Source organism: Myotis daubentonii, chromosome 3 (assembly GCF_963259705.1).
Source record: "Myotis daubentonii chromosome 3, mMyoDau2.1, whole genome shotgun sequence".
NCBI lineage: Eukaryota > Metazoa > Chordata > Mammalia > Chiroptera > Vespertilionidae > Myotis > Myotis daubentonii.
This window is the reverse complement of record NC_081842.1, coordinates 43,722,621-43,746,667: the sequence shown is the minus strand read 5'-3', so window position 1 is coordinate 43,746,667 and position 24,047 is coordinate 43,722,621. Positions and strand designations below refer to the sequence as shown.

Here is a 24,047-nt window from a genome sequence, read left to right as displayed (position 1 = left end):
ATTGGCTTCCTCCTGCAAGTCCCACACTGGGGATCGAGCCTGCAACCTGGGCATGTGCCCTGACCAGAATTGAACCACGTGACTTCCCAGGTCACAGGTTGATACTCAACCACTGAGCCACACTGGGCTCATGCCTTTTTTTTTTTTTAATACAGAAACTATGCTAGTCCTATATACCTGTCAGTATTCTTTATTTTTTTACTGAATGTATAATCTCTCTAGATGTGTATCATGTCAATTGTGAAAAGTGCAAATGATTCATCCACAGGTGAGGACTCTCATGACAAGTTCCACAAAAAGATCAGGACAGATTCTGAACAGAGTGGGATAGGGTCTTGTCCCTTTTAAAGTCCTGGAAGGGGCAGACAATAAACAGACTGGCTGCAACTCATCAGAACCACAGCCACTTTTCAATAAACAGTATTTGCAATATCCTGGGGGTGGAGGAGGGGGAGAAGCGGGGTCCATATCCTTTTTATTTCATATCCACAAATGTAATTTCTGCATCATTTCCCCCTTTGCTTCATATTTATCAGAGTATTTTCATGTTAGTTTCATTTTAATCAATAATCCATCACATGTTTGTGATTACAAATTACTAGCCAAGTAAAAGAAACTGAAATTAATGAAGCTTTACTATAAGAAACATAAAGTGAGAGTAACTCTAATAAATTTAAAGAAAATGTCAGATTTGCCAGTGCTTGCACTCTGCAACGTGTTGTTAAAAACAACATGCTAGGGAAGATAATTATATATTTTAGTTCAGCACAAAAGCCCTTGGGAGGAGAATTAAAGAGCTAAAAACTCAGTAAACAGAGCCTAAAAGTTGACAAACAAGGCACTTCTGCAACACACAGCAGCATGCAATGCTGTAAGATTAATGGCAAAACTCTAAGTTTCTTTCTTAACCAGTCAGAGGCTATAATAAAGAAGTAAGAAAACTAAAATTCAGCAATTCCTAACTACATTTCTAGCTTAAAATAAAAACAAAACAAAATTCTAAGACATGTTCTCATCACTCTGGGAAGGAGGGAAAAGAAGTACATACAAAATGAGTTTTTAGCTCTTGTTTTTCTGTTTATATTTGGCATTATACTCCTGGTGTCAACTCTCTGTACAGGAAGGGCTAACTTCAAAACTGCTGTTTATCACTTCTAGCTTACCCTCCCTAAAGCCAGTATAACAGAATAACAGAACATCCATTCTGAATAATCTATATATAGCTATATATATAAAAGCCTAAGCGACCATTGCAACCGAACGGACGACCAAACAGGATGCGTAAGGCGACCAGGTCGGCAGGGGGGTTAGTGGCAAACGACCGAGCAGCAGGCCTGTGGGGTGACCAGGCCGGCAGGGGGTTAGTGAGGGGTGACCAAACGACCGAACAGTAGGCTGTGTGGGGCGACCAGGCCGGCGGGGGGGGGGGGGGGGCGGGGGGGGGGTGGGAGGGGCTGTTAAGGGTGACCAAGCTAGGGCAAGGGCAATTGGGGGTGACCAGGCTGGCAGGGGGGCAGTAAGGGGCAACCAGGCCAGCGGGGGTGGGGGGCAGTTAGGGGTGACCAGGCAGGCAAGCAGTTAGGAGCCAGTGGTCCTGGATCATGAGACAGTCAGACATCCCCCGAGGGGTCCCAGATTTTAGAGGGTGCAGGCTGGGCTGAGGGTGCCCCCCCACACATGAATTTCATGCACTGGGCCTCTAGTAGGTCATTCTTCTTTCTGAATAACCTCACTTTATATAAAAACACATATTAAAGATATTATTTGGGCTTGTGTAGCCCACCCCCACCCAAGGAACAGCAGCCACCTGATCACCACACCCTCTGTCTGAGGAATAGCAGCTGTGTGTGAAGCCTCCCCCCACCAGCCAGAGGAGCCACCACAACTGTGAACAGCACCCACCGGAGGAGCTGCTACCAACTGAGGAGCAGCTACTACCACAACTGCCTGAGGAGCAACCGTAGCCCAAGGAGCCACTGCCACCCAAGGAGCAGCCACTGAACGACTCAACATCTAGATATGGCGGTACGATCAAACATGGGTAGACAAAGAAACCCCTAAAGGAAAGAAAAGGAGGACTGGCCAGAAAAGCAGCTAAGTGATTCAGAGGCATGCAACATGACAGAAAAAGAATTCAGATTAAGGGTCCTAGAGTGCATAAACCGGATGGAGGAAAAAATCAACAACTTATGCAAGAAGCAAGAAGAAACAGATGAAAAAAATCAATAAATTATATAAGAACCAAGAAGAAATGAAGAGTAATATAGCTGCAACAAAAAACACCATTGAAAGTTTGAACAGTAGACTAGGAGAAGCGGAGGACCGAATTAGCGAATTAGAAGACAGGGAAACAAAACACAGCCAAACTGAACAGCAATTGGAGAAAAAAAATTAAAAGACAGGAGGAGAGCCTAAGGGAGATATGGGACAACATGAAATGAAACAACATACGAATAATATGGGTGCCAGAACAACAGAAAGAGGAACAAGGGTTAGAAAACCTATTTGAAAAAATAGTATCAGAAAACTTCACAGAGGTGGGGAAGAAAAAAATCACACAAGCACAGAGAGTCCCAAACAAGGTGGACCCGAAAAGACCCACACCAAGACACATCATAATTACCATGGCAAATGTTCAGGACAAAGAGAGAATCTTAAAGGCTGCAAGAGAGAGATGGAAAGTTACATTCACGGGATCTCCCATTAGATTATCAAATGATTTATCAACAGAAACACATCAGGCCAGAAAAGAATGGACAGAAATTTACAAAGTGATGCAAAGCAAAGGACTGAATCCAAGAATACTCTATCCAGCAAGGCTATCATTCAAAATTGAAGGGGAAATAAGAAGCTTCACAGGCAAAAAAAAGGCTAAGGGAGTTTATCACCACCAAGCCAGCAATGCAAGAAATGCTAAAGGGACTGGTGTAAAAAGAAGAAATAAAAAGCTCAGAAAGAAAACAGCCACACAAAAAAAGAAATGGCTACAAACAAGTACCTTTCAATAATAACTTTAAACGTAAACGGACTAAATGCTCCAACCAAAAGACATCGAGTGGCTGAATGGATAAAAAAACATGACCCATACATTTGCTGTCTATAAGAGACCCAGCTCAGAAGAAGGGACTCACACAGACTGAAAGTGAAGGGATGGAAAAATATCTTTCAGGCAAATGGAAATGAAAAAAAAAAAGCTGGGGTAGCAATACTTATATCTGACAAAATAGACCTCAAAGTGAAGGCCATAGCAAGAGATAAGGAAGGCCACTTCATAATATTAAAGGGATCAATACAACAAGAAGATATAACCCTGATAAACATATATGCACCCAATGCAGGAGCACCCAAATTCATAAAAAAAACTCCTGGAAGATATCAAAGGAGAGATCGACAACAATACAATCATAGTAGGGGACTTTAATACACCAGTGACATCACTGGATAAATCCTCTAGACAAAAAATCAGCAAAGAAACAGCAATCCTAAATGACACACTAGATCAGATGGACTTAATTGACATCTTCAGAACACTTCACCCCAAAGCCACGGATTATACATTCTTCTCAAGGGCTCATGGGACATATTCAAAAATAGACTACATATTGGGTCACAAACAAAGTCTTCCCAAATTCAAGAAGATTGAAATCATATCAAGCATCTTCTCAGACCACGATGGCATCATATTAGAAATAAACTACAATAAAAACAACCCAAAATACTCAAAAAAAAAGAAATATTATTTGGAGTTTACCATTCATAACTTCAAATGGATAGAGGAAATGGCTAAATCCACGTTGTGCACTATTAATTTTACAATTCAAAAAAAGTGAAGAACTCAGTTTTGATGATAATTGTAACCTCAGAGACTGTCTGAAGGGAGCAAGATCATCAATCCTCATGCTTGACAGTCTATTATAAACTATAACAAGAACCAAATAAATATATCCCCACTAAATATAAGTGGGACTTAAATCTAAAGGTGATTTGGGCTGGTCTTTTTATTTATAAAAGTAAAAGCAAAGTCCAAATGAACTTTAAGAAATTATGTTCAAAATGCTGTTTTTGGATACAAACATCACAATTTGTAAAGATTTCCTTTAAAAAAGCATGGCTTAATTGTGGTGATGGTTGTACAACTCTGTAAATATATTAAAAATCACTGAAGTGTATACTTTAAAAGGGTGAATTTTATGGTACGTGAATTATACCTCAATAGAGCTGTCATAAAATTAGAGGCACGTTTCCCCCCATAGTTTTGGTGTTTAAAATTTTAACATGCAATTATAAAAAATCCTATATAATAAAAGGGTAATATGCAAATTGACCCTAATGGTAGAATGACCAGAACAACTACTCAACCAGTCACTATGAGGCGCACTGACCACCTCTTGGTCTCTTTCCCCGGCCAGCAGGCTCCCATCACCCAATGGTAAATGGGGACCTGGGGGTGGGTGGCAGTGGGGAGTGGAGCAGGTGAGCAGGCAGAACGGCCGACCTCTCAGTTCCTCCCACCAGCTGGCAGACTCTGATCACCCGATAGCAAACAGGGAACCGGTGGTGGGTGGTGGCGGGGAGCAGGGCTGGCTGCAGGCAGCTGAGGAAGATGGCCCTGATCACAGGCCAGGCCTAGGGACTGTACCCACGCACAAATTTCATGCACCGGCCCTCTAGTAAATAAATAAAACAGCATCCAAAACATCCAGTTCCTCAAACATTCTTGATAATTAAGATCTTTCTGTTTCTCAAATAATAATACTGATGTTGAACAAGACTGAACAAATGCCCTGGCTATTGAAATACCACTTCAGGTTCCCTTTAGATTTAACCAGTTAACTGCCATGCATCCAAAACAGAAACCATCCCCACATGCCACTGATTTGAATTTAATTAAAAAAATAATTTGAATTTAATTTAAAAAATCAATTTGCAATGATATAAAAATAAATATATTACTCACAATTCAGATATTCTTGAATATTTTCAGCTGAACATTCTCACAAAAAATGATTTTAAAGTTGGTCAGGACTGCCACTTAGGGAAAACATTTTTTTATAGACATGCGTGGCATGTGGGAAAGGTACACCTCTTGCATCTACAGATGGTTATGGCATACAATGGGTTAACATAAATCATTTTAGTTCATATTTATATATAATTCAAGTCATTTGAAAGATGGCTTTTTTTTGGACATCTGCTTGCAGTGATATAAGCTCCAAGTGGTCAAGATCATCTACATATAGCATCTATTTTGTTTTATAACAATTTTATTAAAACATAATTGACATATAATAGCATAGTACTTATTTTTAAACAATGTTCAAAATTATAGTTATAGTTCAATTAAACTCTAGACCTATTACCAAAATGAACTGAAATTATGACTACTCTTATATAGGCAAAGTGACACATTATTACAAGTCCTACAAAAAGCCTTGAGACATATGTTTGTCTAATTAAAAAAGAAATATATACTACCAAATTAAAATTGTGGAACAGAGACATTGAACATAGTGGCCGACAGGATGGCAAGGAGAGAGAGAGTATGACAGTGTAAAGAAGTGAGAGGTGTCAGGGGGATGGGAGCATGAGTTTGTGTGTGTGTGGGGGGGAGGTTGGGGGTTAACGGGGGGGATGAGGACACATTTGTAATACCTTAACTAATAATAAAATAAAATAAATTAAAAAAAGAAGTGAGAGGTGTGTGTGTAGACGTGAGTGGTATGTGTGTGGGTTTATGGGCACCCCAAGGCCTGCTCGGCTTTGGTGCAGAACACACACCATCTTATAGAGGGGAGCAACGGAGGCCAGGAGGGCTGCCACACCAACATCCAGACCGAACTCAGACAGCACCCTCAGACATGTGCAGGGAGCCACTTTCCAGCCATAACCTGCGTGGAAGACCACCATGCTCCAGCAGTGAGCATCACAGTACCCAAAGTGGGAATCAGATGTCTGCTGTGAGAACACACCAAACAGACCTCCAGAGCTGTGCCTCCTAGCCAGTGCCCAAACCCAGCATCCCAGGATCCCAACTTCAGGTCACCACGCTATGAGTGCAAGCCACTCCCTGCTCCATCCCTGATCCCAATACAGAACTGCAGCCAGGTGCATGCTACAACCTCTGCCCAGACAAAGCCCTTGCCTAGTGAGCAGGCTGCAGACAGAGCATGCTCTGCCACCAGCACAGACAGAGCCCTTGCGGGGCAACTGCCCCACCCCCAACCCAGACAGAGCTGCAGTCCAGTGTGTACTATGCTCCCAGCAGAGACAGAGTCTTGGGCTGCTGGGTGCTCTGGCATCAGCACAGACAGAGCCTTCAGCTAGTACACACCCTATCCCCAGCACAGACAGAGCTGTGATCTAGCATGCGCCCTCCCCTCATCCCAGGTCAGAGCTGCTGGGGGACCTGGTGTGCCCAACCTCAGGTCACAGGACCACACTGAAAGTGCACTGCCAGAGGGGCCTAGCACAACATCCCCCACCTTAGGGGCTGGAGCTGCATAGCGGATTACATGCCAGAGGGCTCTGGGCTCTCACAGTCACACACCAGAGGAACTGTATACCCACCTGTACCAACCCCAAGAAAAGAATAACTGAGGAACCAGAACCATGGGAGAAGGGGGTACAACTCAGAGCAGAGACAATAAAGGTGTAAAGCTCAAGGCATACCCATCCCCCAAGGCTAGCGAGTTTAAGACCATTGGACTACTAGGGACTTTAACCCCTTGGACCTCAAGCAGGGAGCACAGGGCCAGAAAGAGACAGCAAAAATTGAGAGACAAAGAAACAAACCCCAAAGGACAGAAAAGGAAATAATTGCGAGAAGAAGAACTAAATGAAACAGAGGCATGCAATATGTCTGAAAAGGAATTTAGAGTCCATCAGGGTCATACAGTTCATAAACCAGATGGATGAGAATATCAACAACTTATGTAAGAATCAAGAGGAAATACAAAATTGATATAGCTACAATAAAAAAAAAACATGATGGAAGGTTTCAACAGTAGACTAGAAGAAGTAGAGGACCAAATTGGTGAGTTAAAAGACAGGGCAGAGAAACACACCCAATCTGAACAGCAATTGGAGAAAAAAATTAGAAAGCAGGATAGCCTAAGGGACCTTTGGGAAAACATGAAACGAAGTAACATATGTATAATAGAAGTGCTAGAAAGACAAGAAGAGGAGCAAGGATTAGAAAACCTATCTGAAGAAATAATTACAGAAAACTTCCCTGATTTAGGGAAGAAAATCACACAAACAGAGTCCCAAACATGATGAACACGAAAGACTCACACCAATACACACCGTAATTATAATGGTAAACGTTAATGACAAGGAGAGAATCATAAAGGCTATAAGAGACAGACAGAGAGTTACCTACAAGGGATGTCCCATTAGATTATCAAATGATTTCTCAACAGAAACACATCAGGCCAGAAGGGAATGGAATGAAGTACTCAAAGTGATGCAAAGCAAGGGTCTGAATCCAAGAATACTCTACCCAGCAAGGCTACCATTCAAAATTGAAGGGGAAATCAGGAGCTTCGCAGAAAAAAGAAAGGCTAATGGAGTTTATCACTACCATGTTAGGAATTCAAGAAATGCTAAAGAGATGGTTGTAAAAAGAAGAAATAGAAAGGGAAGAAGGAACACAGGCATAAAGAATAAAAATGGCTACAAACAAGTACCTATCAATAATAACCTTAAATGTAAATGGACTAATGCTCCAATCAAAAGACATAGAGTGACTGAATGGATAAGAAAACATGACTCACCTCACAACAAGGGCTCACACAGACTGAAAGTGAAGGGATGGAAAAATATTTTCCAGGAAAATGGAAATTAAAAAAAAAAAAAAAAAAAAAGCAGGGGTAGCAATACTTATATCTGACAAAATAGACCTCAAAGTGAAGGCCATAGCAAGGCATAAGGAAGGCCACTTCATAATAGTAAAGGGATCGATACAACAAGAGTATATAACTCTGGTAAATATATATGCACCCAATGCTAGAGCACCCAAATACATAAAAAATACTTCTGGAAGATATCAAGGGAGAGAGAGACAGCAATATAATCATAGTAGGGGACTTTAATATACCATTGACATCACTGGATAAATCCTCTAAACAAAAAATCAGCAAAGAAACAGCAATCCCATATGACTCACTAGATCAGATAGACTTAATTGAAATCTTCACAACATTTCACCCTAAAGCTACAAAATATACATTCTTCTCAAGTGTGCATGGAACATTTTCAAGATAGACCACACATTGGTACACAGGCAAAGTCTCTCCAAATTCAAGATTGAAATCATATCAAGTATCTTCTCAGATCTCAATGGTATAATATTAGAAATCAACTACAGCCCTAGCTGGTTTGGCTCAGTGGATAGAGTGTCAGCCTATGGACTAAAGGATCCCGGTTCGATTCCAGTGAAGGGCACATGTCCAAGTTGTGGGCTCGATCCCCACTGGTGGGCATGCAGGAGGCAGCTGATCAATGATTCTTTCTCATCACTGATGTTTCTATCTCTCTCTCCCTCTCCCTTCCTTTCTGAAATCAATAAAATATATTTTTTAAAAGCTGAATAAAAAAATAAATAAAATGCCATGGAGAACGATGGGAAGTTAGTGTTTCTAAAAAAGAAATCAACTACATAAAAACAATAAAAAAAATTCAAACACCTGGAGGCTAAATAGTATGCTATTAAACAATGATTGGGTTACCAAAGAGATCAAAGAAGAAATAAAAAAAAACAACATCCTGGAAACAAATGACAATGAAAACACAACAATCCAAAATCTATAGAACACAGTGAAAGCAGTCCTGAGAGGGAAGTTCATAGCATTACAGGCCTACCTCAAAAAACAAAAAACAAACAAAACAAAAAAAACAAGAAAAACTAGTAATAAACCATCTAACTATGCAACTTGAAGAATTAGAAAGAGAGCAACAAGAAAAGCCCAGAGTGAGCAGAAGGAAGGAAATAATAAAGATCAGAGTGGAAATAAATGACACAGAGACAAAAAACAAACAAACAAAAAAAACACACACACAACAACAACAACAACAAAAATACTAAAGATGAATGAAACCAAGAGCTGGTTTTTTGAAATCATAAACAAGATTGATGAACCTCTAGCGAGGCTCACCAAGCAGCAAAGAGAGAGGATCTAAATAAACAAAATCAGAAAGGATATATGCACCCCTATGTTCATAGCAGCACAACTTACAATAAAGAGCTAAAATTTGGAAACAGCCTAAGTGCCCATCAGTAGATGAGTGAATTAAAAAACAGTGGTACATCTACACAATGAAATACTACACTGCTGTAAAAAAGAAAGAACTCTTACCATTTGCAACAGCATGGATGGACATGGAGAGCATTATTCTAAGTGAAATAAGCCAGTCAGAGAAAGAAAAAATTCACATAATCTCACTCATTTGTGGAATTTAATGAAAACATAAACTGATGAACAAAAATAGAACCAGAGACATAGAAGCATCGAACAGACCATCAAACTTCAGAGGGAAGATAGGGGAGGGGGGCGAGGGGGAAGAGATCATCCAAAGGACTTGTATGCATGCATATACGTATAACCAATGGACACAGATACTAGGGGGGTGAGGTCAATGGAGAAAAAAGGAGATATATGTAATACTATATGTAATACTTTAAACAATAAAGAATTTTTTTTAAAAAGGAAATTGTGGAACAGAGACCAAATTATGAAAATAAAAGTACAGGTCTTCAAAAACAATTTCTTGTCATTTCTGATTTTAAAGAATTAATGAAAATCTAAATTTTAACCAAAAAAAGATGTGCATAACACATTGACTGGAATGCCGTACAGAGAAAAAAATAGTGTGATTCCTGCCATAAAAAGGATTTTACAGTATAAAAGAATTCTTAAGTATAAATGGGTCTCCCGAGTCTCTCATGCCTCTAGTACAGTGGTTCTCAACCTTCTGGCCCTTTAAATACAGTTCCTCATATTGTGACCCAACCATAAAATTATGTTCGTTGCTACTTCATAACTGTAATGTTGCTACTGTTATGAACTGTAATGTAAATATCTGATATGCAGTATGGTCTTAGGCGACCCCTGTGAAAGGGTAGTTCAACCGCCAAAGGGGTCACGACCCACAGGTTGAGAACCGCTGCTCTAGTAGGAAAAGAGAACCCAGAGGGGATGTTAGCACCCACCACAGTAATGGACTGCAAATTATAGAAGAATCAAATTTCTGTAAATTAAATTTTAAGGCTGGCCAGAGTGGCTCAATGGTTGAGCGTTGACCTATGAACCAGGGCACATGCCTGGGTTGCAGCTTGATCCCCAATGGGAAGCATGCAGCAGGCAGCCAATCAATGATTCTCTCTCGTCATTGATGTTTCTATCTCTCTCCCTCTCCATTCCTCTCTGAAATCAATAAAAATGTATTAAAAAAAATTTTTTAACCTAGCCAGTCAAATTCATACCAGTAAATTATAATATAAGAAAGAGGTAACCTGAGTTCAAAATAACTGAATCTGACAGGCCATGTATACTCACTTTCGCTGTAGCAGAAGGCAGTAATCAACTATGACAGGTACCATATCCTGTATAGAAACCATAAAGAAAGCATCAGCATCATATATTTGTCCAGTGGCTCACTGGTTAGACACAACATAAAATGAAAGTGGTCTGTTTAAGACTTCTGGGAGAATATAACTCTATACCATGTTTTTGGTAAACAATTTGGCAGTATGTGTCAAAAGTTGTAGAAATGTGAAAATACTTTACAGTAATTCTATCTAGAAATGTATCCTAATACTTTTAAGAAAAAAATTTATAATGCATTAAGGTATTCACTTCTGTATAGAGGCAGGAGAAGGATAGGAGGAAGAAATCAGAATTAAATAGAATACATGAAAATATAATACAGTAAATTTGCTGTTTAAATAAAATATTATGTAGATATTACAAATTTATAAAGAGTTTACAATAACCTTATGATAAACATTAGGTTAAAAATGTGTATTTATGTCACAATTTTGTAAATTTGCAAAGAAAAGAACAGAATAAAATACATCAAATGATAATAGGATTTAACTAGTCCTGTTGGTAGCTCAGGTAATGAAGGTTGTCCATATTTTGTCATAATCTTCCAAGCTAGCTATTTTAAGTTAATTTAACTTCCAGTTTCATAATATTTTGATTGCTTTAAATTCATCATGTATAGATTCATATCAAGTGAACAGCAACCCATAATTTTGGCCTTTTAAAGAGAAACAGTTTGAGGGAGAAACAGCTTATTATGACTGAAAATTGTCACAAAACCAAGCATCAGATTTCAGCACTACTCTTTCATTTTCTGCTGGCTGCATAGAGATGGCTTTCTTTTTAAAAAATCCTAGAAGGCCTGAGTTATTAGCAGGAAAAAAATCCCATCAGGCGGGAGAAGGCACTATGTGAAGAAAATGCTATCTGCTAGCACTTGTTTGACAAAAAAAGAAAACTGAGGAACACTTATTTGAGATTAATATCATATAAGGGAGCTATAATCCTGAAAGCATTATAGGGCTATTCCTAACCCACCTATCTGCCTCCTTTAATCATCAGTATTCTTGGCTACATTCAAAATCCTATTTAGATTCTTCAAAAACAGAACTAAAAATTATAATTTAAAAAGTGTTAAAGCTTTATCAAATTTCAACCCTGAACAAGAACATAGTGAGCCAGATAACCTCAGGGTGGAGAGGGGAGGGAGGAGAATCACCCTAGAAATGTTGAGGAAAATTTAAAAGTATAGCTGAGCTCCCAAAACCGGGTCTAAAAGTGAAAAGGGAACTGAAAACCCAAGCAATAAGCCCTGAGCTGTCAACTTAGACTGTCCTATAAATGTTGGGGTCACATAAGAGCTTGTGTTTTAATTTCAAAAAGAAGCTGAGGTCTTAGAATCTTGAGACATAAAAAAATTGAAGAAAAGAATTGGCTAAAACTAGGATTCTTGAAGCTGCATCCTTTGTGAAAGGAAATTAGCAGGGCTGGGGGGGGGGGGTGGGGGGGTGGGAGGGAATCTGCCTGTAGACAAAGGAAGATGACAAGAAAGGTTGTCTGACTCAGCCTGGACTCAGTGGGAGTGAATCTGTCCTCTCCAAGAAAGAATCAAGACCTTACCTGCAGGTGGAATTGGGATTTGAATTTACACTATCACCTTAGTATGGGACAATCAAGACAGGAAATTAACACAAAAATGACCCTTAAAAAGGATACTCCTGAGGCACTTGAAAGAACAAATTCAGCCGAAACCGGTTTGGCTCAGTGGATAGAGCGTCGGCCTGTGGACTGAAAGGTCCCAGGTTCAATTCCGGTCGAGGGCATGTACCTGGGTTGCCGGCACATCCCCAGTAGGAGATGTGCAGGAGGCAGCTGATTGATGTTTCTAACTCTCTATCTCTCTCCCTTCCTCTCTGTAAAAAAATCAATAAAATATATATTTTTAAAAAAGAACAAATTCAGAATCTCTCCAGAGATAATGCTTAGCACAGGTAAAATAAGGCCTACTGATAAAGCCCCACTGAAAATGTACTCAAAATAAAGACTTAAAGCACCTCATGAAATAATGCATCATGAGTGAACATCAGCAGAACTATAAACAGCATAGATGGATGGCTGAAACTTCATATATAATTATCAGGTAGAAATTATTATATTTTTAAATTATTAAAGATACTAGGGGCCCGGTGCACGAAATTCGTGCACTGGGTGTGTGGGGGGGGGGGGGCGGGGAGTGTCCCTCAGCCCAGCCTGCCCCCTCTCATATACTGGGAAGCCCTCAGGCGTTGACTCCCATCACCCTCCAATCGCAGGATCGGCCCCTTGCCCAGGCCTGACGCCTCTGGCCTAGGCATCTGGCCCGGGCAGCGGGGACCTGCAGTGGCAGCGGGGGGTGCGGAGATCGCGCGGGCTCCGCCCCTGCCCCTGCAGGAAGCCTCTGGCTGAGGCGTCTGGCCCGGGCAGCGGGGACCCACAGCTGCAGCGGCCCCGCAATCGTGGGCTTTGCTTTAGGCCCAGGCAAGGGACCCCTAGCTCCTGGGACTGCCAGCTTCGACCGTGCCCAGCTCCCATCGCTGGCTCCACCCCTACTTCCTGCTATCACTGGCCAGGGCGGCAAAGGCGCCTGATTCTCCGATCATGGCTGGGGAGCAGGGCAAAGGTGGCCCCAGGGCCTCCTTTGCCCTGCCCCCCAGCTCTTAGCTCCCCCCTGGGTTTCCGATCACTGTCAGTGGCAGGGGGCTTCTTCCTGCTTTCCCTTTCGCCTCCCTGCATTGTGCCTACATATGCAAATTAACCACCATCTTGTTGGCAGTTAACTGCCAATCTTAGTTGGCAGTTAACTGCCAATCTTAGTTGGCAGTTAATTTGCATATAGCCCTGATTAGCCAATGAAAAGGGTATCGTCGTACGCCAATTACCATTTTTCTCTTTTATTAGTATAGATAAAATAAGGAATTAAGTGCCTAGCCTGGTACTTAGTACTAAGGATATACTACAGGGAGAATGGAGAGTGACACCATCAGATTAATAGCTTGAGATCAGGTTGGTGATTTTATGAGAGGATCTGGAAAACCAAGACTGAAGATGGTAGGCTCTACAGTAGTCAAAGAAAGAAACAGGAAGTGATAACAGGCATAAAGCAGTGCAAACAGAATTAAGAAATATTTATAAAGTAAACTACAGAGCTTGGTGACAACTTGCTTGTGGGTTGGAAGGCACAGGGAGAAGTCTACTAGTATAATAACTCCTAAATTTCTATATTAAGTGATGGTTGATTGACAATGTCATAAAATAAGAAATATGGGAGGAGGTGTCAGAAGGAAAAAGGTAGGTATAGTCTTGGCTATAATAGATTTGAGGAACATCCTTATTTAGATGTTGAATAATAATAAATTGGATATAGTAATCAGAAACATCTGAATTAGAATTAGATTTTTAAGTCATGAGAGGAAATAATCTATATACAAGTAACTCAAATTGTCCACAATAAATAGAGATAAAAATCAGTAGACAATGAAGTAAATCACAAGGAAAACTAATATTTATGATATGGTCAGAGGATGAAAAGAAAATCCAACACAGATACAATTATAGAGGTTTAAAACTCAGAACACATATCTACAGGATACAGAATTTCAAAGAGGAGTGATTATCACTATTTAAAAGAGCACTAAGGATGAGTAAGATACGAAAAGTATTTATTGGATTTAGCAATTAAGATATCATTGGTATGTTTAGTAAAAAGGTGGGGTTTTTTTCTTGATTAGATGGTAAATACAGTGATGGGTGAGATGCAGTGGGCAGAGAATTAAGTGGTGAGTGAAGTATTTGTGTGGGGGGGTGGGGGAGGGGAGGAAGAGGGCAGGGAGTGAGAGAGGAAGAGGAAGAAGACTGCAAAGGGAGAGAGGAGGGTAGAAGGAGGGAGGGAGGGTCGGTGGGAGCAAAGAAGAGAAAGAACTGGAATCCCTGAAAAAGAAAACTGAAACAATGGAACAAAATGAATAGTTCAAGATAATTCAAGAAAATTTCCCTTGGGGGGGTAAAAAAAAAGACATTAATCTACATATTGAAAGGGCACATCATATACCAGAAATAAAAAAAAAAAATAGCCTAGAATGATTTCACAGGAGACTCAATGCAATAAAATTACTGGATTCTAAAAATTAAGAAACAGACAGGAAAAGAGATCAATCAATTTTGAAAACGAAAAAAAAAAGTTCTGGCTAGCCTCCTATTTCCCTCCAGTGGCATTCGATGCAGGATAATAGAGCAATATTTTCAAGACCCTTAAGGGAAGCCAAAATGTTTTTCACTATGAAAGCTAGAGACTTACAATTTGAAGATGCAACAACTCAAAGAATACTGTTCTCATGAGCCTTTCTTGAAGAAACCGCTTCAGCAACCAAGAAATGACTAGGAAAACTGTAGCAAAAGCACTGGTGATAAGCATGAACTATATTTAACTACAAAAGTAAGCCTAAAACACACTCTGACAATGAGGAAAAGATTTACATTAAGACAAATTAGAAGGAGAAAGAGAAAAGGAGGTGGGAGAGGTAGAAAAGATTCACTAGTTTCATTTGTAAACGGACAGTTAAAAGATATCCTTTAAAGCTCACAATTAAAATTGGAACTAGAAGCATGTTTAACGTTATAAAAGTAAATACTAAGATAATAAAAAATCTGATAATGGAGGAGGGGTTAAGGAGGAAGAAGGAAAAAAAGACACGCTAATTTTTAACATAGCAAGGAACAAATGTCCAAGGAAATAGAAAGTTAAGGGTACTATATAATGCTATAATGATAAGGGTATTCCTTGGAATTAAATACACATTCCTAAATATCAGTAGTACATGAACAAATAAAAAGTAAAGTAGTAAAAGCCTTTCTTAAAAAAATAAAAATATTTGGCTTACCTCACTTGAGATATTCAGATTGAAATTTGAAAAAGCAAAACTCTGAAATCTCAAAAAGCAAACCCCCAATGCTATTGTGAACAACGGGGGCGGGGGGGGGGGGGGTAGCTCTGTAATAAATCTAACTGAAAGTAACCTGACAGGGTGATCCTATTATAAATTCCTAACTGGTCAGGTCATGGTAAGTAGTCATGCCCCATGCCTATAAAAGGTTTATTTTTACATTAAGCAAACCCTATGCATTGTTTTTGTGCATCTAGGTTAACATACCCTTAAAGTGTCTCTTTTTGAACCTCTTAGAAACATAACCACCCCCAATGGAGCACATAATCTTGTTAACAATCCTATAATCCAATCGTGGCAATATCCCCACCTTGCTTTTTTTCCCCACCTGCATTTAATCTTCCTTACTCTCTCCTTTTTTCCAAATGTATAAAAGGAACTGCAAAACTGCCATTCTCTTTGGCACTTGAGATCTTGCTTCCCAGCATGTCATCAATTCGACTCAAATAAACTCATAAAAATTCTCTACAGGTTTCTTATGTTGACACTATGTTGTAAACAAGAAACAAATACCAAGTGATCCAGAAAGACTGAAAATAGAATGATAGACAAAAGTATACCATGCAAAGAAATACAAGGGATTGTGATCTTTATATCAGATAAAGTAGGATTCAGACTACAAGGGCATTAAATGAACAAATAGGTCATGATGAAGATAAATTTCCTATTTCTATATGCCAAATTTGTATACAGTATGTACTAAATTATATAGTAACAATATTCATAAAGCAGATGATGGAAGGAAAAACAGAGAAAATAACACTATTAACAGAGTACTTTATTTCTCCCAGTTCATGAGGAATTGAGTGGACAAAAATGGGTAAAGGTTTAGAATATCTAACAATTAATTTTAAAAATCTGATTGATAAACTGTTTTCTATGAAAAGACACCAAGCATTATATTTCAAGTGTTCATGGAACACCAATGAAAACTGGCTATATATTAGGCCACAACGAAAATCTGAATAAACTCCAAAAAGTAGAATTAGCATACAAGACATTATCTAATCACAACACCAGAAAACCAGAAAGTAATCACATATCATAAGATGCTCTTTCCACTTAAAAAATAAATAAAAACTTTCTCTAAAACTCTTCAGAGATGGAATACCAATCAAGATTGAAGATTATATACAAAGACAATAATGAGAGTGGTACATAGTTAACTAATAGTTTTAAATAAGCCTACAAATTGACATTTTTTTGGAATACTCTATCCAACAGCAACAGAATATACATTTTTCTCAAGTAGAGAGAACACTTACTAAAATAGGTAATATATTTTATACCATAAAACAAGTTTTAATTTTAAAAAGATTCAAGTCATCCCTGGCTGGTGTGGCTCAGTTGGTTGAGTGGCATCCTGTGCACCGAAGGATCTTGGTTCGATTCCCAGTCAGGGCACATACCTAGGTTGTGGGTTTAATTCTCAGATGGGACCCAAACAGGAGGCAACCAATTGATGTTTCTCTCTCACACTTATGTTTCTCTCTCCCTCCCTCTAAAATCAATTTAAAAAATATATTCACCTGACCAGTGTGGCTCAGTGGTTGAGCACTGACCTATGAAACAGAAGATCATGGTTAGATTCCTGGTCAGGGCACATACCCAGATTTTAGGGGCTCAATCCCCAGTAGGGAGTATGCTGGAGGCAGCAGCTCAATGATTCTCTCTCATCATGAAATTTCTCTCTCTCCATTCCTCTCTGAAATCAGTAAAGATGTATTTAATATATATTCCAAAAAGATTCAAGTCATAGAAAGTATGTTCTCTGCTCACAACAGAATTAAATTAGAAATTAACAAAATAAAGAATTACAGAGATGGCATAATATAGATTCTTCAGATATAAAAAGGATAAAAAAAGTCAGGACAAACTTTTTGACAATAAATTTGAAAATTTAAATGAAATGTCCAAATTTCTTTAAAAAAATAGAAAATACCAAAGCTCACGCAAGAAGAAATAGGTAACATATTAAATAATTGCATTTGTAGTTAAAAACGTTCTTGAGAACGCGAAAAATGGCGACCAGCAGGAAGGTAGGGAGGGAGAGAGTGTGAGAGCGCAAGGAAGTGATAGAGGAGTGTGTGGACGTGTGTGGTGTGTGTGTGTATGAGCTAGGGACAGTTAGATTCTGCAGGTCTTCTAAGAGGCTGCTATACCGGGCAGTCTTAGACAGCGGAGCCCCGCTCCCTGCGCGGCCAGCACGGGCACAACGACCACGCCATCTTGGGAAACAGAGCTGCTTGAGACAAGGACCCTGGCCTCAGCACGACCCAGTCTGATCTCAGACGCATACCAGGACCCTGCAGCCACTGGGGACAGAGACCTATGACCACAGCTACAGACCTGCAGACACCAAAAGTTCAGAAATCCCCAAGGCAGATCCGTGAGTAACAGAGCCCATCCCCTCCTCCCTGCAGGCTCCCGGGCAGCACCATAGAAACAGACCCACCCCTTGCCCTGGCCTCAGTGCTGCTACAGGAACTTAAGCCTGGAAGTGCACGAGCACCTTGGAACTGGTCCCACGCGTACTGCCGGGTTCAGGAGTCCTGGGCTGGGAGCAAACACGCGAACACCCAGAAATGATCCTGGGGGCACTTCCAGCTTCAGGAGCCCTGGACTGGGAGCAATCCCACGAACACCGGGAATTTGTCCCACATAGCGCCTGCCCAGGGACTCTGATTCTCTGGGCAGGAGGCAGCACCAAGCACCAGTGACTTGACTATGTTTCTTATCACCTGAGCCTGAGATCCCTGATTCCCTGTGCATTCATACTAAGAGCCAGTGACTCCAATTCCTGGTGCAAGGGCACACAGGGACCCTGATTCTCAATGCGAGGTCGCAGCAACAGGACTCTAATACTAGATTCTTGGGGAACTCTGACTCCTGGCCCACGCTAGGGGGCGCTGATTTTCAACACGCTCCAGGGGGGTCTCTGTTTCAGCACGGTGCAGGCAGGTCCCTGATTCTAAGGGCGCGCAGGAAGCCACATTGAGCGCTGGCAACACTAACACTGAGCGAGCCTGGTTCCCACCAACTCACAACAACAACACATCTTAGTGTCAGAGCTCTTCAGTGACACTAGGGTGGTGTGAGGCTCCCACTGCAGGTGGCCCAGGCCCATGCAACTTGACTTTTGAACCATCGGGAGATAATCAGAATGAAGAGACGACACAACACCCAGAGGAAAGACAATGAGAAGTCGCCAGGAAAGGAAATTAATGAAGTTGAAGCATGCAACATGACAGAAAAAGAATTCAGAATAATGGTTGTACAGTTTATTCACCGATGGATGAGAAAATCAACAACCTATGAAAGAATCAGGAAGAAATGAAAAGTGATATAGCTACAATCAAAAACACCATGGAAAGTTTCAACAGCAGACTAGAAGAAGCAGAGGACCGAATTAGTGAGTTAGAAGATAAGGCAGAGAAACAAGCTCAATCTGAACAGCAACCGGAGAAAAAAATTAAAAAGCAGGAGGAGAGCCTAAGGGAGCTTTGGGACAACATGAAACGAAATAACATACACATAATAGGGCTGCAAGAAGGACAAGAAGAGCAGCAAGGATTAGAAAATCTATTTGAAGAAATAATGACAGAAAACTTCCCAGATATGGGGAAGATAAAAGTTACACAAGTACAGAGAGTCCCAAGCAAGATAAACACCAAAAGACCCACACCACAACACGTAATAATAACGATGGCAAATGTACAAGACAAAGAGAGAATCTTAAAAGCTGCAAGAGAAAAACAGAGAGTTACCTACAAAGGATCCCCCATCATATTATCAAATGATTTCTCAACAGAAACATACCAAGCTAGAAGGGAATGGAAGGAGGTATACAAAGTGTTGCAAAGCAAAGGACTGAATCCAAGAATACTATATCCAGCAAGACTATCAATCAAAATTGAAGGGGAAATCAGGAGCTTTGCATACAAAAAAAAAGGCTAAAGGAGTTTATCACTACCAAGGCAGCAATGCAAGAAATGCTAAAAGGAATGCTGTACAAAGAAGAAATATAAAGGTAAGATAGAACACAGGCACGAAAATAGAAATGAATCCAAGCACGTACCTTTCAATAATAACTTTAAATGTAAACGGACTAAACGCTCCAATCAAAAGACATCGAGTGGCTGAATGGATAAAAAAACATGACCTATATATATGCTGTCTACAAGAGACCCACCTCAGAAAAAGGGACTCACACAGACTGAAAGTGAAGGGATGGAAAAATATCTTTCAGGCAAATGGAAATGAAAAAAAAAAGCTGGGGTAGCAATACTTATATCTGATAAAATAGACCTCAAAGTGAAGGCCATAACAAGAGATAAGAAAGGCCACTTCATAATATTAAAGGGATCAATACAACAAGAGGATATAACCCTGATAAACATATATGCACCCAATGCAGGAACACCCAAATACATAAAAAACCTCCTGGAAAATAACAAGGGAGAGATCAACAACTACACAATCATAGTAGGGGACTTAAACACACCACTGAGATCACTGGATAAATCCTCTAGACAAAAAAATCAGCAAAGAAACAGCAATCCTAAATGACTCACTAGATCAGATGGACTTAATTGACATCTTCAGAACATTTCACCCCAAAGCCAAGGAATATACGTTCTTCTCAAGTGCACATGGGACATCTTCAAAAATAGACCACATATTGGGTCACAAGCAAAGTCTCCCCAAATACAAGAAGATTGAAATCATACCAAGCATCTTCTCAGATCACAAGGGCATAATATTAGAAATAAACCACAATAAAAACAATCCAAAAAACTCAAACACTTGGAAGCTGAATAGCATGTTACTAAATAATGATTGGGTTACCAGTGAGATCAAAGTAGATGTTAAAAACACCCTGGAAACTAATGACAATAACAGTGCAACAACCCAAAATCTATGGAACACAACGAAAGCAGTCCTGAGAGGGATGTTTATAGCACTACAGGCCTACCTCAAAAAAAAAAAAAAAAGAAAAAATGATAGTAAATCATTTAACTCTACAACTCAAAGAATTAGAAAGAGAACAACAAAAAAAGCCCAGAGTGGGCAGAAGAAAGGAGATAATAAAGATCAGAGCAGAAATAAATGACATAGAGACCAAAAAAAAAATAATACAAAAGATCAATGAAACCAAGAGCTGGTTCTTTGAAAGGATAAACAAGATTGATGAGCCTCTAGCCAGGCTCACCAAGAAGCAAAGAGAGAGGACTCAAATAAACAAAATCAGAAATGAAAGAGGAGAAATAACAACAGACCCCTCAGAAATTCAAAGAATTGTTAAAAAATACTATGAACAACTCTACTCTAACAAACTAGACAACCTGGAGGAAATGGACATATTCCTAGAAAAACACAATCTTCCAAAACTCAATCCAGAGGATTCTAAAAATCTCAACAGGCCAATAACAATGGAAGAAATTGAAGCAGTCATCAAAAAGCTCCCAGCAAACAAAACCTGGGGCCAAACGGCTTTACAGGGGAGTTTTACCAAACATTCAAGGAAGAACTAAAACATATACTCCTAAGACTATCCCAAAAAATTCAAGAAGAAGGAACACTTCCCAGCTCATTCTATGAAGCCAGCATCACCCTAATACCAAAACCAGATAGAGACAACACAATGAAAGAGAATTATAGGTCAATATCCCTCATGAACATAGATGCCAAAATACTCAACAAAATTCTAGCAAATCGGATCCAGCAATACATCAGAAAGATTATACACCATGACCAAGTAGGATTCATCCCAGGGATGCAAGGATGGTGCAATATCCACAAATCAATAAACATGATTCATCACATAAACAAATTGAGAGATAAAAACCACATAGGCATATCAATTGATGCAGAAAAGGCTTTCGACAAAATTCAAAACCCTTTCTTGAAAAAACTCTCAGCAAGGTAGGAATAGAAGAATCATACCTCAACATAATAAAAGCCATATATGACAAACCCACAGCCAACATCATAATCAATGGGCAAAAACTAAAACCATTTCCCCTGAAAACAGGAACAAGACAGGGATGCCCCCTCTCACCACTCCTGTTCAACATAGTACTGGAAGTACTAGCCATTGCGATCAGACAAGAAGAAGAAATAAAAGGCATCCAAATTGGAAAAGAGGAAATAACACTGTCCTTATTTGCAGATGACATGATACTGTACATAGAAAACCCTAAAGGCTCCATCAAAAAATTATTAGAGTTAATAAATGAATTCGGCAATGTAGCAGGATACAAAATTAATGCCAAGAAATCTAAGGCATTTCTTTACACCAATAGTGAACCTACAGAAAGGGAGACTAAAAAAGCAATCCCATTTACCATCGCACCAAAAAAATTAAGATACCTAGGAATAAACTTAACTAAGGAGGTAAAAGACTTATATGCGAAAAACTACAGGACACTGAAAAAAGAGATAGAGGAAGACATAAACAGATGGAAGAACATACCGTGTTCATGGATTGGTAGAATCAACATCATCAAAATGTCCATACTACCCAAAGCAATCTATAGATTCAATGCAATCGCCATTAAATTACCAACGGCATATTTCACAGATCTAGAACAAACGTTCCAAAAATTCATCTGGAATAAAAAAAGACCTCGAATAGCTGCAGCAATCCTGAGAAAGAAGAACAAAGTAGGTGGGATCTCAATACCAGATATCAAACTGTATTGCAAAGCCACTGTTCTTAAAACAGCTTGGTACTGGCACAAGAACAGACATAAAGATCAATGGAATAGAATAGAGAACCCAGAAATTGACCCAAACCACTATGCCCAATTAATATTCGACAAAGGAGGCAAGAGCATACAATGGAGTCAAGACAGTCTCTTCAATAAATGGTATTGGGAAAATTGGACAGATACATGCAAAAAGATGAAACTAGACCACCTTCTCATACCATACACAAAAATAAACTCAAAATGGATAAAAGACTTAAACGTAAGACGGGAAACCATAAAAATACTAGAGGAATATATAGGCAGCGAAATAGCAAACATATGTCGAAGGAAAATCTCTGATAATGCTCCTAGGGCAATGGAAACTAAAGAGAAAATAAACAAATGGGACTACATTAAAATAAAAAGCTTTTGCACAGCAAAGGAAACCATCAACAAAACAATAAGAAGACCCACTACATGGGAGAACATATTTGCTAATGATATCACCGATAAGGGTTTAATCTCCAACATTTACAAGGAACTCATGAAACTTAATAATAGGAAGATAAACAATCCAATCAAAAAATGGGCAATGGACCTAGATAGATACTTTTCAAAAGAGGACATACAGAGGGCCGAAAGACATATGAAAACATGCTCAAAGTCACTAATTATACGAGAGATGCAAATCAGAACGACAATGTGGTATCACCTCACACCTGTCAGAATGGCTATCATCAACAAATCAACAAACAAGTGTTGGAGAGGATGTGGAGAAAAAGGAACCCTTCTGCACTGCTGGTGGGAATGCAGACTGGTGCAGCCACTGTGGAGAAGAGTATGGAGCTTCCTCAAAAAACTAAAAATTGAACTCCCATTTGACCCAGTGATCCCACTTCTAGGAATATATCCCAAGAAGTCAGAAACACCAATCAGAAAGGATATATGCACCCCTATGTTCATAGTAGCATAATTCACCATAGCTAAGTTCTGGAAACAGCCTAAGTGCCCATCAGCAGATGAGTGGATTAGAAAACTGTGGTACATCTACACAATGGAATACTACGCTGCAGTAAAAAAGAAGGAACTCTTGCCTTTTCCCAACAGCTTGGATGGGACTGGAGAACATTATGCTAAGTGAAATAAGCCAGTCAGAGAAAGATAAATACCACATGATCTCACTCATTTGTGGAATACAGAGAACAACATAGACTGATGAACAGGGATAGATCCAAAGACAGAGAAACAGCAATCAGTCTATTAATCCCCAGAGTGAAAGTAGGGGAGGGTGGGGATAAGGGGAAAAGATCAACCAAAGGACTTGTATGCATGCATATAAGCCGAACCAATCGAACCAATGGACATGGACAACAGGGGGATGAGAGCATGAGTGTCGGGGGGGGGGGGGGGGGCGGGTATGGGGAAGGGAAGGATGGGGGTTAATGGGGGGAAATGAGGACACATTTGTAATTCCTTAACTAATAAAGAATTTAAAGATTAAAAACACACACACACACAAAAAAGTTCCTACAAAGAAAACTCAAGGCCTTGGTATTTTCAATGGTGAATTCTACCAAACATTTAAGGAAGAAACAATACCAAATCTACATAAACTTCTATGAAATGTAAAAGGAGGGAAGAATTCACAACTACTTATATAAGACTAACATTAGTCTGATACCAAAACCACGCAAATATATTGCAAGAAAAGAAGACAGCAAACCATCATTCCTCATGAACACAGATGTTCACCAAAAAAAAAAAATAAATAAAAATAAAAAAATAAAAAAAAAAGAGTATATATCATGAAGTGGGTTTATCCCAAGAATGCA

The 24,047-nt window shown here is 39.6% G+C and overlaps 1 protein-coding gene across 7 annotated transcripts in view; it reads right to left on the bottom strand.

Annotated features, from left to right (window-relative positions):
- The window catches only part of VPS8 (VPS8 subunit of CORVET complex), a 268,045-nt gene that overhangs the window by 151,291 nt on the left and 92,707 nt on the right, over positions 1 to 24,047 (bottom strand). For all 7 annotated transcript variants that reach the window (XM_059687232.1, XM_059687237.1, XM_059687235.1 and 4 more), the window contains one exon: positions 10,557 to 10,603. In XM_059687232.1, the coding sequence (XP_059543215.1) occupies positions 10,557 to 10,603 (47 nt within the window). The remainder of the gene's footprint in view (positions 1 to 10,556; positions 10,604 to 24,047) is intronic.